Source organism: Myotis lucifugus, unplaced genomic scaffold (assembly GCF_000147115.1).
Source record: "Myotis lucifugus unplaced genomic scaffold, Myoluc2.0 scaffold_462, whole genome shotgun sequence".
Lineage (NCBI taxonomy): Eukaryota > Metazoa > Chordata > Mammalia > Chiroptera > Vespertilionidae > Myotis > Myotis lucifugus.
The window spans coordinates 264,725-283,452 of record NW_005871510.1 but is presented as its reverse complement, the minus strand read 5'-3'; the positions used below and the strand labels follow the sequence as shown (position 1 = coordinate 283,452).

At 38.9% G+C, this 18,728-nt stretch overlaps 1 protein-coding gene across 1 annotated transcript; it reads left to right on the top strand.

Annotated features, from left to right (window-relative positions):
* The first annotated feature begins 306 nt into the window (after positions 1-306).
* On the top strand, positions 307-15,339 carry LOC102426452 (zinc finger protein 709-like). Its single transcript, XM_023744411.1, is given in 5 exon segments — positions 307-413; positions 949-1,044; positions 12,395-12,521; positions 12,732-12,792; positions 13,419-15,339. Coding segments are annotated over 5 exon segments (2,103 nt in total). The 5' UTR covers positions 307-410; the 3' UTR covers positions 15,235-15,339.
* Positions 15,340-18,728: the final 3,389 nt, after the last annotated feature.

The window sequence follows — 18,728 nt, the reverse complement described above, 5'->3', positions numbered from 1 at the left end:
GACAGCCTCGTGTTCTGTACTTTCTTGCACGATCTGGAAACTGAATCAGGAATTCCCTGTGCACACCTGCGCCCACGTGTTCACAAAGCGCTGGGCAAATACAGTGCAATCAGCCCCAGCCAGGCCAGGATAAGTTCAGTTTCAGGTCCGAGTCAGGGTCCTGCGGGGGGCTGTCACTCAGGCAGAGGGGGCGCGTCATCAGCAACTGTCCAATCAGGGGTGCTGCCGGGGCAGGTGGGTGGGGCGAGGCACCACAGGGGCGTGGACTTCTCGCCGTCCGCCCGGCTGGGGAGTGCTGGTCGCCTGTGCTTAACGGTCCCTGGCGCCCCTGTTGCAGGCTCTGCGGCGCGGTGATCCGCACGCGGAGAGGAAGTTTAGGCGGGACTCGGGGAGACCTAGGAAACCTGGAAATGGTGAGTGTTGGGGGCCCCGTGAGGCACGGGGAGGAGGGGATGGTTGGAACTGGCTGGAACTGGCTGGAGCCGGCCGTGGTCGGACGGCCACCCCTCGGTCAAGTCGGAGTCTGCGGACCGAGTCCGCTTTCCGCTTGGGCTCCGCTGGCCCCGCGTCCCCCTCGGCGCACGGCGGGGGGCTGGGCCCAGAGCAGGACCCGGAGTTCCGTCCCATCCGGTCCCGTCCCGTCCCGTCCCGTCCCTGCGCGGGGACTCCAGCCGCGGGCTCCGTGGGCCGCCCGCGTCTCCCCAGATGGTGCGGGGACCCCGGGGTGGGGGGTGGGGGTGGGGTCAACAGGGACCATTGTGACTCGGCCTGCGGGGCCGCTGCAGGGGCGGGAGCTGTGGTCTGTGGGGTCGTCGCTCCTCTCTCCGCAGGGGGAACCGTCTTTTTATGAGTTTTCTTAAATGTTTGGGAAGCAGGGTCTCAAATCCTGGACCCTGGTCCCCCAAATTGGCCTTTACTGAAACTGGCGGTAAATCTCTGCATTTCCAGGTCCGTCCTCGGATTCCCAACGCCAGCTTTCCTCCTGAGTCACAGCATCATGACCGACTAGCCTCCGGGGTGCGTTTCAAACAGACTCAATATTTCGTATGTTTTATTTAACAACATTTTTTATTGTCTAAAGTATTACATATGTCTCCTTTCCCCCGATTGACCCTCCTCCCCACTACTTAAAATTTTTTACGGAATAATGACGGAATGCTCTTCCTTAGAGATTTACATTTGTCTGGATATTTTGCGTGAGAGGGAAGCCGAGAGTATCACCTAGAAGACGTAGGAAGTCCGCCTTCCTCTCGCCCAGGACCTTCCCTGGCACAGACACAGGGGAAGTCCTCTGACGGGGTGGGGGGGGGCGGGGGGCGGGGGGCGGGGAGGTTCCCTCTTTGGAAACTTTCCCGGGTGTTGTGCCCCGTCAGCACGGCCCCTTCCCTGGGCTGATCACTTTGAAAACACTTACTGACTTATTTAAATCTCAGTTTTTTGTTTTTTTAAAAAATATATATATATATTTATATATATATTTTAGTTGATTTCAGAGAGGAAGGGGGAGGGAGAGAGATAGAAACATCAATGATGAGAGAGAATCATTGATGGGCTGCCTCCTGTGCACCCCACACTGGGGATCTGGCATGTGCCCTGACCAGGAATCAACTCTGTCCTCCTGGTTCATAGATGGACGCTCAACCACTGAGCCACGCAGGCCTGGCTAAGTCTCAGTTTTGTTTTTTGTTTTAAATACATTTTATTGATTTTTTTACAGAGAGGAAGGGAGGATAGAGAGTCAGAAACATCAATGAGAAAGAAACATTGATCAGCTGCCTCCTGCACACCCCTCCTTGGGATGTGCCCACAACCAAGGTACATGCCCTTGACCGGAATGCAACCTGGGACCTTTGAGTTCGCAGGCTGACACTCTATCCACTGAGCTAAACCGGTTAGGACTGTTTTTGTTTTTTAAAAAAATATTTTTATTGATTTCAGAGAGGAAGGGAGAGGGGGAGACAGAAACATCAATGATGAGAGAGATTCATTGATTCGTTGCCTCCTTCACACCCCCACAGCCCACAACCCAGGCTTGTGCCCTGACTGGGAATCGAACCCAGGACCTCTTGGTCCGTGAGATGATGCTCAAGCCACTGTGCCACCACAGCCGGGCAAGTCTCAGTTTTTAATAGGAGTAAAATGTATGTAATCACTAGAACGTGAAAGACAATATAAAAGAGTTCCAAATAACCAAAAAAGAGTAGAATTCGGAAAAAAAATTTTTTTTTAGTATTACGTTCCATTTCTAGAATTTTTCTCTCACTCTTCCTGAGCATGTGTAGTAAGTTTCTGAGGTTGTTTTATTTTGGGGAGTTTTAAAAAACAATCCCAGGGCTTAGCCTTACAGAGCAGAATTGCTGAAGTAGATTCTAAGAAAAGCTCCAGAGCGGGAAGTGGGGATGCAATGCAGGGCCTTGGGTGAAGGTGGGTGCTGATGCTCTGTCTGTGGTTGTGGTTGTGGTTGTGGTTGTGGATCCTTAGTCCCAGCCATTTCTAGATTTTATGTTGAGGTTTGCATTCAGAGTATAATTTATAGACATTGAGAAGGTCTATGCAGATCAGGTACTTTGTTGTCTCGTGGACAAAATGTTTATGGATTTGGGGGTTCATTTGGATCAGAACTTAAAACTGAATCAGGCTGTGAGTTGCCTCACCTGTGAGAATGGAAGCCTCAGGGAGCATTTCCATGCTTACAGACGAGGGGAGGGTGTGGAGCTCCCAGAGAGCTCACTCCTGGGGCTGCTCAGGTGTCACCCATGTCCTGCCCCAGGGACTGACCCACTGCAGGGGCTTTATCTCAGCAGGGGGTGTCTAGATCCTTAGTGGAAACAGTCCATTTTCTGGGTGTGGGTTTCCTTCTGAACTGTAGGGAAGCAGCTGTGTACCTTTCTTGATTCCAATATTGCTGTTTACTTTCATTGGATTCCTTTCTCCATTGAATATTGCAGCTCTTTGAATCTAGATTTCATTAACACTTGTGCTTTTAATATGTAAGTTGATAGAAAGATACTGTATATATAAGGCAAGATAATTGTGGAACCGAATATAATTTTGGTTTTATTATGGAAGAGAGCCTGAAGAGGGGAGAAGAGTATTTTTAAGTTATCAGGTGATTTTTTTATTTTTAGGTCAGTTTTTATATGTCCATGACTTTAAAGAAATTTGACATTTAAAAGAATTTCTATTTGAATGGATGTGAGGAAAAAGCAGTTGAATTTTTATTTTCATTGATGTAGTAAGAAAAACAACGAAAAAGGATACATTTGAATTTTCTAGTTCATTTCAGGGCTTTATTGCAAACCCCTAATGCATTATAATATACTACTCAATCTCAAAAATATCCCAAGTGTAAAATACAGTGGACAAACTATTATAATGTCCCTTGGCTTTTTACCAGAAAGGAATTTGGGAATTTTTGATGGTTTGGAGCAGGGGTCCTCAAACTACGGCCCGCAGGCCACATGCAAATACAAATATTGTATTTGTTCCCGTTTTGTTTTTTTACTTCAAAATAAGATATGTGCAGTGTGCATAGGAATTTGTTCATAGTTTTTTTTTAAACTATAGTCCGACCCTCCAACGGTCTGAGGGACAGTGAATTGGCCCCTTGTTTAAAAAGTTTGAGGACCCCTGGTTTGGAGTTTTATATTTTTTAGTGTTTAAAGGATTACATCTTAGAGTAGTATTCTGTAGAGAAAAGTTAAAATTGGATTAATTTTAAAAAGTAAAAATTAATTTAAAATAATGATTACACATAGGAAATAATGGTATATATATATTTTTATATATTATATATTTATATAATTTCTCCTTATTTTAAACAAGTAGTGCATTGGAAGGAAGGCTGATTAAATTTCTAAGATAGAAATCAACAAGAAGACTTCCTGACCACATATCCTGGTCCATTACAGTGCTGTAAGCTAGCCATCCACAGCACAATATTTCAGTCTCTTCTGTATTACCCCCTATTTATATAAAAACAGGCCAGAGCTAATGCCTATTTTTCTTACTTGGTTTGTTCTTGTCATAAGTGGTCAGCTCCACGTGTTTGATATTTGTTTACTGAAAATTTAAGCCTCGCCCTTCCCTCTTCCCCTGTCCTTACCTGCCAGGCTGATAAGAACCAGGAGGCTCCTGCTCTGGGGCTGCTGCTTGCTGGGGAGCCCCTCCCCTGAGCTGTGCTGCCCTGTGTTGCATTGTTGACCTCACAGAGCCTGGGTTCTGTGCTCAGAGGACTCTGGGTTGGCAGTTTCAGTCATTCCTTGTTGTTTGGGAGCAGGAGTTTGAGAATGGAGCTCTCCTTACAGTGGTTTTGGTTGGAGTCCCTGTGTTTAGAGTGAAGGTGTGACTCAGGCTGGGTTCTCCTTAACATTAGGGTGAGTCTTGGTGGGGCAGGGGGGTGTACTAGGGTGATTGATTATACCCCGTGAGTGAGGTGAACCCATCAGATGGTCACTCCTTAAAGAGCAGGTATTTTCTTTCTCAGTTAAAAAAAAAAAGTTTAATTTTTTAAATTAAAGTATAGTTGACATACAATATTATATTAGTTTCAGGTGTAAAACAGTGATTTTTACATTTATGTATTTTACAATGTGTTAACCAAAACAAGTATAGTAACCAACTGTCATAAACTTATTGTAATATTATAGACTATTTTCTCTATGCTGTAAGTTACATCCCAGTGACTTATTATGTAACTAAAAGTCTGGATCTCTTATTTATTTCTCTTTATCTTTTTCACCTATTCAGCCAAAACTCTTCTTTGGGGGAAGCTATCCATTTTATGTTCTTTGAGTTTGTTTCTGTTTTGTTTTGGTTGGTTGTTTTGTTTTTTTAGATTACACATATATGTGTAATTATATGGTATTTGTCTTTCTGGGTACGACTTTTTCACTTAGCATAAAATCTCTATCTTCACTCATGTTTATGCAACTGGCAAGATTTTATTATTTTTATACCGGAGTAATATTCCATTTGTCTCTGTGTGTATGTATGTATCACTTCTATTGTACATAATACTGTAATTAACATAGGGGTACAAATATCTTTTTGAATTAGTATTTTTGTTTTGGTTGGATAAATACCCAAAAGTAGAATTGCTGATTCGAATGGTAGTTCTAATTTTAATATTTTTGAGGAACCTTCATACAGTTTGCTATAGTGGCTGCACCAAATTACAATCCCACCAACAGTGCACAAGTTTCCTTTTTCTCTACATTCTTGCCAACACTTGTTATTTGTTGACTTTTTGATCATAGCTATTCTGACAGGTATGAGGTGCTACATAGAGAGAACAGACTGATGGTTGCCAGAGGAGAGAGGGATTGGGGATGGGCAGAAAAGTTGAAGGGGGTTAAGAAGTACAAACTTCTAATTATAAAATAAGTCATGGGGGTGTAATATACAGCACAGGAAATAGAGTCAATAACTTTGTAATAACTATGTATGGTGACAGATGGTTACTAAAATTATTGTGGTGATCACTTTATAAGATATATAAATGTTGAATCACTATGTTGTACACCTGAAACTAATATAACATTGTTCCGGATGTTAGGGGGAAATGCTCTTAGCTTTTCACCATTGAGTGTGTAAGCTCTGGGTTTGTCATATGTGGTTTTTATTATATTGAGATATGTTCTGTTTAGTTCCACTTTGTTGAAAGTTTTATGGATGTTATATTTTGTCAAATGATTATTTGCATCTATTGAGATGGTTATAAGATTTTTATTTTTGTTTTGTTGTGTTGTATTATGATTCTTGTTTTGTGGATATTGGACCATTTTTGCAATCCTGGAATAAATTTTACTGGATCATGGTATATGATCCTTTTAATGTATTGTTGAATTTGGTGTGCTAATATTTTTTGAGGATTTTTACATCTATGTACATAGATGGGATATATATATATATATATATATATATATATATATATATATATTTTAAATAGTCTATTGATTTTTAGAAAGAGAGGAAGGGAGAAGAGAGAAACATTGATGTGAGAGCATAACATCAAATGGCTGCTTCCTGCACACCCCCTACCATGGATTGAACCTGAAACCTGGGCTTGTGCCCTGACTAGGAATGGCAAATTGAGCCAGCAACCTTTCGATGCCTGGGATGGCGTCCAATCAACTGAGCTATAGCAGCCAGGGCTGGTAATTATTTTTTTTTGTAGGGTCTTGGTGTGGTTTTGGTGTCAGGGTAGTGCTGGCCTTGTAGAATGAGTTTTAGAGTGTTCCTTTCTCTCCAATTTTTTTGAATACTTTGAGAAGTATAGGTAATAATTCTTTAAGTTTTTGGGTAGAATTCAGCAAACTATTAGGTCCTAGATTTTTGTTTGTTGGGATTTCTTTCATTACTGGTTTCAATTTTGTTACTAGTTATCTGTTTATTCAGATTTTCTATTTTTGTTCCTGATTTAGGCTGGAAATATTGTGTTTCTAGAAATTTATACATTTCATATTGGTTGTCCAGCTTGTTGGTGTATTCACTTACGATTTATTTGTATTTCTGTATTGTTGGTTTTAACTTCTCTTTCATTTATGTTTTTATTTATTTGGATTATTTTTTCTTTCTTGATGAGTCTGGCGAAGGATTTATTCATTTTATTTTTTCAGTGATCTTACTTTCATTGATCTTTTCTATTTTTTTCCTCTATTTCATGCATTTTCACTTTGATCTTTATTATTTCCTTCTACTAACTTTTTTTTTTTATAGTTCTTTTAGGTGGAGGATTAGGTTGTTTATTAGAAATTTTTGTTTCTTGAGGTAGTTTTGAATCACTGTAAACTTCCCTTTTAGAACTGCTTTTGCTTTGCCCCATATACAGGATGTCCTCCCTAAAATGTATATACATTTTAACAACTGATAGCTCAATTTTGAAAATGAAATATATTTTATTGTTTTTGAGAGAAAGAGAGAGAAAGATCAATGATGAGAGAGAATCATTGATCGGCTACCTCCTACATGCCCCCTAGTGGGAATTGAGCCTTCAACCCAGGCATGTGCCCTTGACTGGAATGGAACCTTGGACCCTTCAGTCCACAGGCCAACCTTCTATCCACTGAGCCAAACAGGGTAGGGCAATGAAATGTATTTTAATAAACACTGCCTTTATAATTATTCAAAGTGTATGTATACATTTTTGGGACACCCTATGTTTTGGAATGCTGTGTTTTTATTTTCATTTGTCTCATATTTTTTGATATTTTCTTTGATTTCTCTGTTAACCTCTTGATTATTTTTTTTCTGTTCATCAGATTATTTATTCACTTGATTTTTAGATTCACTTGTTGATAGATGTGTATTTGTTGTTCATAATTTGTATCTTTACCTTTTTCTTCTTCTTCCTCTTCTTAAAGAATACCTTTCAGCATTTCATATAATACTGGTTTGGTGGTGATGAACTCATTTAGCCTTTTCTTATCTGTGAAGCTCTTTATCTGACTTTCAATTCTGAATGATAGCTTTGCTGGATAAAGTAATCTTGGTTGTAGGTTCTTGGTATTCATCACTTTGAATATTTCTTGCCACTCCCTTCTGGCCTGCAAAGTTTCTGTTGAGAAATCAGCTGACAGTTGTATGGGTACTCCCTTGTAGGTAACTGACGTTTTTTCTCTTGCTGCTTTTAAGAGTCTCTCTTTGTCTTTTGCTCTTGGCATTTTAATTATGATGTCTCTTGGTGTGGTCCTGTTTGGATTCCTTTTGTTTGGGGTTCTCTGCGCTTCCTGGACTTGGAAGTCTATTTCTTTCACCAGGTAGGGGAAGTTTTCTGTCATTATTTCTTCAAATAGGTTTTCAATATCTTGCTGTCTCTCATCTTCTGGCACCCCTATAATTCGGATGTTGGTGCACTTGAAGTTGTCCCAGAGGCTCCTTACACTATCTTCATATTTTTGGATTCTTTTTTCTTTTTGTTTTTCCGGTCGGGTGTTTTTTGCTTCTTCGTATTTCAAATCTTTGACTTGATTCTTGGGATCCTCTAGTCTGCTGTTGGAACTCTGTATAATATTCTTTATTTCAGTCAGTGTATGCTTACTTTTTAGTTGGTCCTTTTTCATAACCTCGAGAGTCTCACTAGATTTCTTGAGGGTCTCACTAAATTTATCAGCGGTTTCTAGAAAGTTCTTGAAAAACCTTAAAAGTGTGGTTTTGAACTCTATATCCAGTAGTTTGCTTTCCTCCGTTTCTGTCATTTGTGACCTGTTTCTTTGTCTCCACATTTTTTATGCTTCCCTGTGTTGATAGAGTGGCTTTCTGTGCTAGGTGACCTATAGGGCCCAGTGGCTCAGCCTCCCCAATTACCTGAGGTGGACACTCTGGTGCACCCCTTTGTGGGCTTTGTGCACAGTCTTGTTGTAGTTAAGCCTTGATTGTACTTGGTATCACTGGGAGGAATTGACCTCCAGGCCAATTGGCTGTGAGAATTAACTGTGTCTGCAGTGGGAGAACTTCGGTGCTGGAGACACCCTTCTGGAGCAAGACTTGCTTCAGTGGGGCTTTGGTGCTCACTGAGTCTGCCCCCTGAGTGTGTCCCTTATGGATCTGAGGAGTTGTAATCTGGATGGTCCCACTCTGACCACTGGGTACACTGGCTCTTGGATCTCTAAGGAGGTGCTAATTTAGCCTCTGCCTGAGGCTACCCAGCAGGAGCTATGGAGAGATCTGCAGATTCCTCATCTTTGTTTGGGGTTGGAGGTGCCCAGATGAGGCCCAGCTGTGAAGCAATGCAAGCTGCTGTGGGGCCTTGGGCCTTCTTTTGGAAGTTCTGGTCTCTCTGACCCAGCTGCAGTTAGTTAGGTAATTTTCAAATTACAAACGGCTAGGGCTTTTATATGCAAAAGCCTCTGCACACAGCTTGGGTGGGGTGGGGTCTCGGGGGGATCAACAGGGTGGAGCAAGCAGCTATGGCTGCTCCTCAGTCCTGCCCTAAGAGGCCCCTTGTCTCAGTGTCCCAGTAATCGCTGCAAGCACCTCTGAGAGAAAGCCGCCCTCGAGTTCCGCTCGAGGCCAGACAGTCCAGTTTCTCCCTGTATGAGTCTGGGTCCCCAGAGACTCTCCTGGAAATGGAGTTCAGAGCAGTCGGGAGCTTGAGACTCCCTCCCAATTGAAAAAGACAACCGTGTCCTCAGTTGCCAGCCCTTTCCACGTGCGCCTCCGTACCTCTGCACTTTACTTCGGCACCTTCTCTGAGTCTCAGTGTGCTTTTCTCTTTCCTTCTAGTTGTAGAATTTCCTCTCAGCCAGCCTTATGATGTCCGTTTTGTCATTTAGTTGTATTTTTGAAGTTGTTGTGCGAGGCAGCAATTTCAGGTGTTTACCTATGCCGCCATCTTGGTTTCAGGACCCTCTTGATTATTTAGGAGCATGTTATTTAGCTTCCATATATTTGTGTTTTTTTTCAGTTTTTTCCTTATAATCAATTTCTAGTTATATACTGTTGTCATCAGAAAAGATATTTCAATACAAAAAAATTCTTGATATTTCAAAAATTCTTAAATATACTAAGACTTATTTCGTGGTCTAATGTGTGCTCTTTCCAGGAAAATATTCCATGTGCACTTGAAAAGAATGTGTATTTTGTTATATTTGGATGGAATGTTTCTGTAAATATCTATTAATTCCATCTGATCTAATGTGTCTTTTAAAGCCAGTGTTTTCATGTTGGTCGTCTGGATGATGTATCCATTGATGTAACTGGGTTGTTAAAGCCTCCTCCTGTTATTGTCATACTGTCAATCTCTCCCTTTATAGTGAGTGATTTTTGCTTTATGTACTTAGGCATTTCTATGTTAGATGCATAAATGTTATTATTATGTAATGCCTTTCTTCGGCTTTTATTAGAGACTGTTTTAGTCTATTTTGTGTGTATTTTGTAAGTATTCCTACACCAGCTTTCTTTTCATTGCTATTTGCATGAAATATATTTTTCCCTTCAATTTCAGTCTGTGTGTGTCTTTATAGCTGAAGTAATTTTTATAAGCAAATATGTATGACTCTTGTTTTTATTATTCATTCAGCCACTCTGTGTCTTTTGATTGGAGAATTTAGGTCACTTACATTTAAAGTAATTATTGATGGGTATGCACTTATTGCTTCTTTATTAATTGTTTTCTGGTTGTTTTTGTAGTTCTTCTCTATTTCTTTCTTCTTCTCTTGTTCTTTTCCTTTGTACATTGATGACTTTCTGTAGTGTTATGTTTGGATGCCTTTCTCTTTATTTTGTGTACCTGTTTTATTTTGTGTACAGGTTTTTGGTTTATGGCTACCATGAATTTCACATATAACACCCGATGATAATAGTAGTTTAAGTTAATAGTTGCTTAAATCCAACTTATTTTAAAAGCACCATTTTTTTACTCATCCCCCCTTATATTGTTTTTAACATTATATTTCACATCTTTGTGCATGTGTATGTCTCTTAATTAATTTATTCCAGATACACGTTATTTTAAACTGCTTTTCTCTTGCTACATTTAAAATTATCTTTGTCTTTAACTTTTAGCATTTTAATTATGTGTTTTGTGGGTTTCTTTAAGTTCATCTTTTTTGGGACCTATATGCTTTCTGACTTGGATATCTGTTTCCTTCACCAGGTTAGGCAGTTTTCAGCTATTATTTCTTCAGATAGGTTTTCTGTTCCTCTCTCTCTCTTCTTCTGGGACCCCTATGGTGAGAATGGTAGCACACTTGATGTTGTCCCAGAAGTCCCTTAAACTATTTTCACTTTCAGAAATTCTTTTTTCTTTTTTCTGTTTCAGTTAGGGTTTTCCACTACCTTGCTTTTCAGTTCACTGATTCACTCTTCTGCATCATCTAATCTGCTATTAATTCCCTCTAGTGTATTTTTTTCTTTTCAATTATTATATTCTTTAGTTCTGATTGGTTCTTTTTTTATATTTTCTATCTCTTTGTTGGGGCTTTCCCTGAGTTTATTTATTCTCCAATTTTATTGACCAACTTTGTAGCCATTGCTTTCAACTTTTTATCTGGTAGATTGCTTGTCTCCATTTCATTTAGTTCTTTTTCTGGGGTTTTGACTTTTTATTTTGCTTATAGCATAATCCTTTTTCTCCTCATTTTGTCTATCTCTTCATGTTTGTTTCTATGTAGTAGATAGACCAGCTACATCACCACATTTTGAAAGAGTGGCCTTATGTAGGTGTGCTGGGGGTATCTTGTGGTGCAGTCTTCCCTACACAGGGGAGCTTGGAAATGACAAAAGGGGAGAGCATTATCTAGATATGTGAATAATAGCCTTGTGTTACAATGGCCCGTAGTATTCAGTACGGTAACAAGCTGTCCAGGTTTGTAGTTTAGGAGCAATCTGCTATGCCATATAGCCTAGGTATTTGGTAGGCAATGCCATTTAGATTTGTGAAAGTACATTCTACATGTACCCACAATGATGAAATTGCCTAACAATACATATCTCAGACTATATCCCCATAGATAGGTGGTGGTACCAGACTAATTTTCTAGGCCATCATATTGGACAGAGAGGGAAAGGAAAAAATAAGTCTGTAATAAATATTACACAAGAAAAAAGCAGTGTTGGTCTATATGAATGTTATTCAGTCAGCTACATCTGATGACTTTTAATGATCTGGAGAACTTTAAGATGATATGACTACCTGGACCTTGCTAAAGTTAGCATTGTCATAGGCCTTCTGGACTCATGTTTAATGATGGCAATAGAACAAAAAGCAAATATGTTTATTTAGTATGTATTTATTCCCAGAAATCTTATGTACATTTAACCCGATGCCTCATGGAGTACTGTAAGTGGTGAGTAATAAGGAAAAAAGATTAAAAGGTTTTTTGTTTTTTTCTGCCCGCTGTGGCTCAGTGATAGAGCATTGACCTATGAACCAGGAGGTCATGGTTCAATTCCCAGTCAGGGCACATGCCTGGGTTGTGGGCTTGATCCCTAGTAGGGGGCTTCCAGGAGGCAGCAAACCAATGATTCTCTCTCATCATTGATGTTTCTATTTCAATCTTCCTCTCCTTTTCCTCTCTGAAATCAGTGAAAATATATTAAAAAAATTTTTTTCCCCAAGGAATTTATCATCTTAAAATGATAATACAATATTCGTTTCATTTCTGTAGCATTTCTTTCTATTCCCAACATGCTCTGAACCCTTCCATTAGAGGAAATACATAAAATATAATGGATTATGGTAACAATGTGTAAATAATTTCCAGGTGTTCGTGATGGCATTAAATTTATGAGAAAGTAATTGTGGACAAAGTGTAAGTTTCTGATGACGAAGTCTTAGAGTAAATGTTTGGAGATGACAGAATCATATGTAACTTCCCTGTAAATGAAGTCTAGGTGTTCAGTGCAGTCCGTCTCATAAATTTTTACTGTACATGTATTTGTGATGTTTTAGGACTCAGTGACATTTGAGGATGTGGCTGTGAACTTTAGTCTGGAGGAGTGGGCCTTACTGGATTCTTTACAAAAGAAACTCTACAAAGATGTGATGAGGGAAACCTTCAGCAACCTGGCCTCCATAGGTAAGGTTGACAAGTTACCCTTTACTTCCTCATCTGAAGGATAAGTGTTTCTTATCCGTCAACATTGTGCTAACATGTAATGTAGGAATAGAGGACATTGATAAATAAACTAGGCATAGTCACAGCTCATTATAGAACTAGAATCTAATAATTTTTCTACAATTTCTAATACTTTGGAATCCTATTTCTATTTCTTGGTCTGAATTTTAGGGGGAAAATGGGAAGATCACGAAATTGAAAATCAGTACAAAAACCAGGGGAGTAAACATAGGTGAGTAACATTCACAATAGAAAGCAGCGTCTCAGATGAGAAAACAATTATGCTATAAAAATTTTAGAAGAATTTTCCCAGCCCAGCTCAGTGGTTGAGCATCAACCTATGAACCAGGAGGTCACAGTTCTATTCCCAGTCAGGGCACATGTCCAAGTTGTGGGCTCATTCCCCAGTAGGGGGTGTGCAGGAGGCAGCTGATCAATGATTCTCTTTCATCATTGATGTTTCTATCTCTCTCTCCCGCTACTTTCCTCACTGAAATAAAAAATATATATATTTAAAACAAATGAAAAAAAAATCAATCTAAACTACCCCTGCTTCAAATTACTTCTCAGAAATTTTTTATTAAAGTACTTTTTATATGTGATGTAGATGTGTAGTGTTTGCAAAAATAGTTTACATGCAAAAAGCATTCATGAAGCTAAATATGAAGGTTATTTTTTTTATAATAGCAAAGCTGAAGTTGTCTTGCAGAAATTTTGGTGTATTCAGTGTCCAACAATTTGTACAAGACAGTAAACCTATACTTAGCAGTAAATCATAAAAATGTAGTCCAAATATTCTTCCAATAAGTATAAAATTATTAACAAAGAAATTAATAATGTGCTTCTTATTTTTTGCAGAAGTCAAATGGTAGAGAGGAGCTGCAAAAGGAAGGAGGATAGTCAATGTGGAGAAAACTTAACCCTTATTCCAAATCTCAATCTGATGAAATCTCTTCCTGGAGCAAAACCATGGGAATACAGTGCGTGTGGTGAAGTCTTCATGCATCATTCATTCCATGATAGGTACATCAAATGTCAAACTAGACACAAGACCTCTGAGAATCAGAAATATGGAGAGAAACCATATAAATGTAGTAGATGTGGGAGAGCCTTCATTTATATTCAGTTGTTTGAAAAACATGAAAGAAATCACAATGGAGAAGAATCTAATAAATGTGAGGAATGTTGGAAAGCCTTCAGGTGGCTCAAAAGCCCTCAAAGACACATGATCAAACATACTGCAGATGCTCCTTATAAATGTAAGGAGAGTTTGAAAACCTTTAGTTCTTCAGTTTTTCTTCAAACATGTGAGAGAAGCCACATTGTAGAGAAGCCCTATCAATGTAAACTCTGTGGAAAAGCCTTCCGATATTATAAAAGTTTTCAAAGACATGAAAGGAATCACCCTGGAGAGAAACCCTATGAATGTAAAAAATGCAATAAAGCATTCAGGTATCCCAGTCATCTTCAAATACATGAAAGAATTCACACTGAAGAGAAACCCTATGAATGTAAGCAATGTGGAAAGACCTTCAGATCTTACAGTTCCTTACAACCACATGAAATGACTCACACAGGAGAGAAACCCTATGAATGTAAGGAATGTGGAAAAGCATTCAGATATTACAGTTCCTTACAAATACATGAAAGGTCTCACACTGGAGAGAAACCCTATGACTGTAAAAAATGTAGCAAAGCATTCAGTGCTCCCAGTTGTCTTCGCAAACATGAAAGAATTCACAGTGCAGAGAAACCCTATGGATGTAATGAATGTGGAAAAGCCTTTAGATTTTATAGTTCCTTACAAACCCATGAAAGGACACACACAGGAGAGAAACCCTATGAATGTAAGCAATGTGGAAAGGCCTTGAGATATTACAGTTCCTTGCAAATTCATGAAAGGATACACACAGGAGAGAAACCCTATGAATGTAAGGAATGTGGAAATGCATTCAGATGTAACAGTTTCTTAAAAATACACAAAAAATCTCACACTGGAGAGAAACCCTATGAATGTGAAAAGTGTAGTAAAGTGTTCAGTACTCCCAGTAATCTTCGAATACATGAAAGAACTCACACTGCAGAGAAACCCTATAAATGTAAGGAGTGTGGAAAAGCCTTCAGATACTATCGTTCCTTACAAACACATGAAAGGACTCACACAGGCGAGAAACCCTATGAATGTAAACATTGTGGGAAAGCCTTCATTTGTCGCACCACCATTCAAAGACACATGAAAATGCACACTGGTAAAACACCGTATCAATGTAAGGAATGTGGGAAAGCATTCACTTGCCTTAGTTTATATCAAAGACACGAAAGAACTCACACTGGAGAGAAACCCTATGAATGTAAACAATGTGGAAAAGCCTACAGAGATCACAGTTCCTTACAAAGACATGAAAGAACTCACACTGGAGAGAAACCCTATGAATGTAAGGAATGTGGGAAAGCCTTTATTTGTAACAAAATTTTTCGAATACACATGATGAGAGTGCACACTACAGAAAAACCATATAAATGTGAAGAATGTGGGAAAGCCTTTAGTCATCCCTATTCCTTTCGAAGGCATGAAAGGACTCACTGGATAAAACCTCTTGAATGTAAATAGTGTGGGAAAGACTTCAGTTGGCCCACATCCTTACATGTGAAAACTCCCACTGAAAAGAAATAAAAATGCAAATAACATGAGAAGGATAGACATAATCCTATTTAATGAAGATGGAATATGGAAATTGACCATCACTTTGCGACAAAGATGGCAGTGCCCATAGCCAATAAAGAGGGAATATGCAAATTGACACAAAGATGGCAGCGGCCAGGCCGGAGCGAAGGCAAGAGGCGGCGGCCAGAGCGAAGGCCCAGGTCCCAGGTGCCAGAGGGAAGCCGGTGCCAGCAGCCAGGGGAAGGAAGGCCTATTCTTGCACAAATCTCCGTGCATTGGGCCTCTAGTTTAGTTATAATGCTCTAGAAAACTTTCAATATTTAAAATAGTAAGTAAATTATGTTTACCAGTTTTTTAAGTGCATAGTTGGACATGGGATTTATGCTACAGTTGATCCTTGGAAACCTCAGGAGTTAAGGGAACCTGTTTTCCATGCAGTTGAAAATTTTTGTGTAACCTAAGCTAGCCCTCTTCATAAATGAATACCAAACCAAAGATTGAAAATACAGTTGATCCTTGAACAACCCAAGTTTGAAACTGCATAGGTCCACGTTTTAAATTTTGCAGAAAAATGGACCTGCACATTTCAAACTCAAGTTCTTTAAGTGTCAGTTACTTTTAGAAATAATGAGGTGAAATAATTTTAGAATTTGTCTTTAAATAATTATATAACATTAATAGGTAATAAATAATGAATTCTAATAATGAGCACAAACCATCAAGGACTGTGAGGTATAATATCAGAGTGTTCATAAGGACTTTTAACAAGATTTTGACTTGTGTTTGATGATTTCATTGCTAATCAAGGAAGACCTTTTTCTGTATTATCATCAGTTAATAACATTGTTTCTACATTTTGAAGCTTGTTAGATCCATGGGTGAATTCAAGTTTATTTCTAATATGCAATTAAGTTTAACTTTTAATAATGTTTTGTTTCATGTTAAGGGGCCATTGGAAAAAAGACAGTTTGGTATTTGGGATTTTCCTACTGGTTTTTTGATAGTTCCTGGATATTTCTATTCCTTGATAAACATATTCTCTCTTTCATACTGACAAAACTCCTTGTGTGGGGTGATGGGTATTAGATACTATTTCCATTTTTCATTCTAATTAAACAGAATAAATTTTTAAGTGTGTCAAGTTTATGAAAGATTTTAGTTTCGTGTGAATTATTTTCATATTTCAGCCTTTGCTGTTGTTTTATTTGACTTGCATTTGGTGAATAGATTTTTATTTAAGAAGAGAAACCTGTAATAAATAGAAAAAGAAAATAGAATAGGAAATATCACCCCTGTGGGTAGTGTTAGGAACTAGATTTTTAGAATCTATGCCCTTTGTAGTTCCATTAGACGTTACTAGTAACCCCATAGAGTGAGATTTCGAAAGCAGAAGTGAAGAAGACATTAGTCATATTGTAGACCTACCACACAGGGAGAAAGAGGTACCTACATACCATCTTACACCTCATTTTTAAAAATTCTTTGCCCTTCCAATCAAGAGTATACTTGAAACCACCACCAACTGTGTAATTTCCATTTTTTAGGTATAAGTTTCCACTGATGTCTTCACAAATTACACATCAAAGATCCATCAGAGTTTGGATTTTCTGTCTTGTGTCCACCATGAAACTGATTCAAACTTTTATGTTTATATCTGATTCCCCTCTTTCTAGATTACATCTGTACAAGGTCTAAATTATATAGGAAATACCTTATGCTGTTAATAGTGCTAGTATATGTCCTTGGTTGACCATGACATCTACATGCTGCTACTGAAAAGAACATGGAGTTTGTTTCTCTGCTGCATGTTTTGGGGCTGTGTTGACCCGGTCCTTCCGTGTGAGAATAAGCACCTTCCTCCTGTCGGGAAGACTGGGTGTTTCCTGTTACTTGTAGCTGAGCCCAATCAGTTAATAACATATAATTTTACATATATATACATATATAATTTTAATCCTCACTCAAGGATATGTTTTTATTGATTTTAGAGAGAGGAAGGGGGAGAGAGAGAGAAACATTGATGTGAGAGAGAAACATTGATCTGTTGCCTCCTGTATGTCCCCAAATTGTGATTGAACCTGCAGCCTTTTGGTGTATGGGATGGCGCTCCAACCAACTGAGCCACTCAACAGGGCCTCAGTAAGTTTTTAATTATGCTTGATTGTATGTGATTAAAACTATGTGCTTACTTTTTTCAAACTAACACTTATGTAGTTGTTTTATAGAAATATTGTAGTAACTATTTTTAAGATATAAAATGCTGATATTTTGTTTTCCATTTCCTGAAAAGAATATATTAAAATGTCTCATTATAATATGCATTTTCAGATACACTTTGCAATTTTTTACATTTAATGATTACATATTATTGTTAGTCAATATTATGTACATACAAGTTCAGGTTTTTTTTCTCAAATTTTATTTTATTTATTTTTAAATATATTTTTATTGATTTCAGAGAGGAAGGGAGAGGGAAAGAGAGAAACATCAATGATGAGAGAGAATCATTGATCGGCTGCCTCCTACACGTTCCCCCATTGGGGATCGAGCCCACAACCCAGGCATGTGTCCTTGATTGGAATCGAACTCGGGACCCTTCAGTCCGAAGGCCAATGCTCTATCCACTGAGCCAAACCAGCTAGGGCCTCAAACAGATTTTACATTTTAATCTTTCATACAGTGGGGCCTTGACTTATGAGTTTAATTCGTTCCATGACGGAGCTCGTGGATAGAGCATTGGCCTGTGGACCAAAGGGTCTTAGGTTCGATTCCTGTCAAGGGAATGTACCTTCGTTGCAGGCTCCTCCCTGGCCCAGACCCTGGTTGGGGTTCATGCAGGAGGCAACCAATCAATGTGTTTCTCTCACATCGATGTTTCTCTCTGTCTTTCCCTCTGTCTTTCCCTCTCCCTAAAAATCAGTGGAAAAATATGCTCAGGTGAGGATTAACAGCAACAACAAAAAATCGTATTTAAGGACACAGAACATCATAAAGCACATTTCAGAAAAATAAGTTTAAAAAAACAACCCACACATTTCTTTTTTATTCTTAATGGCAGAACTATAAGTCATATTTTTCTCAGTTATCTTTTGCCAGTGACCTGCAGGATTACACCTCTAGTCAGAAAGAGAGGAGTAATTGATTGTAATAAGAATGAAGACAAACCAGCAGGGAATGTGAGGTACAATATCAGCATGTTCAAAAGGACTTTTAACAAGATCTTGACTTGTGTTAGATGATTTAATTGCTATTACGGAAGCAAGACCTTTTTCTGTATGGAATGCTGTGAGGAGGTAAACTTTATTTGGTCATCAGTAATCATAGTCATTTTCTAGAAGGCAAAAACAATGTAGTGGAGCTAAAGGTAATTTGTGAGAAGCCCCAGTCAGTGATATTAGTAAGAAGAGGGGAATATTGGTCACTGTTATGATTTGGAACTCTATTTTTAGAGCTATGGTTACAAAATCCCCTTATAAATGCCTTGGTGCGTCGTGGTCACTTTG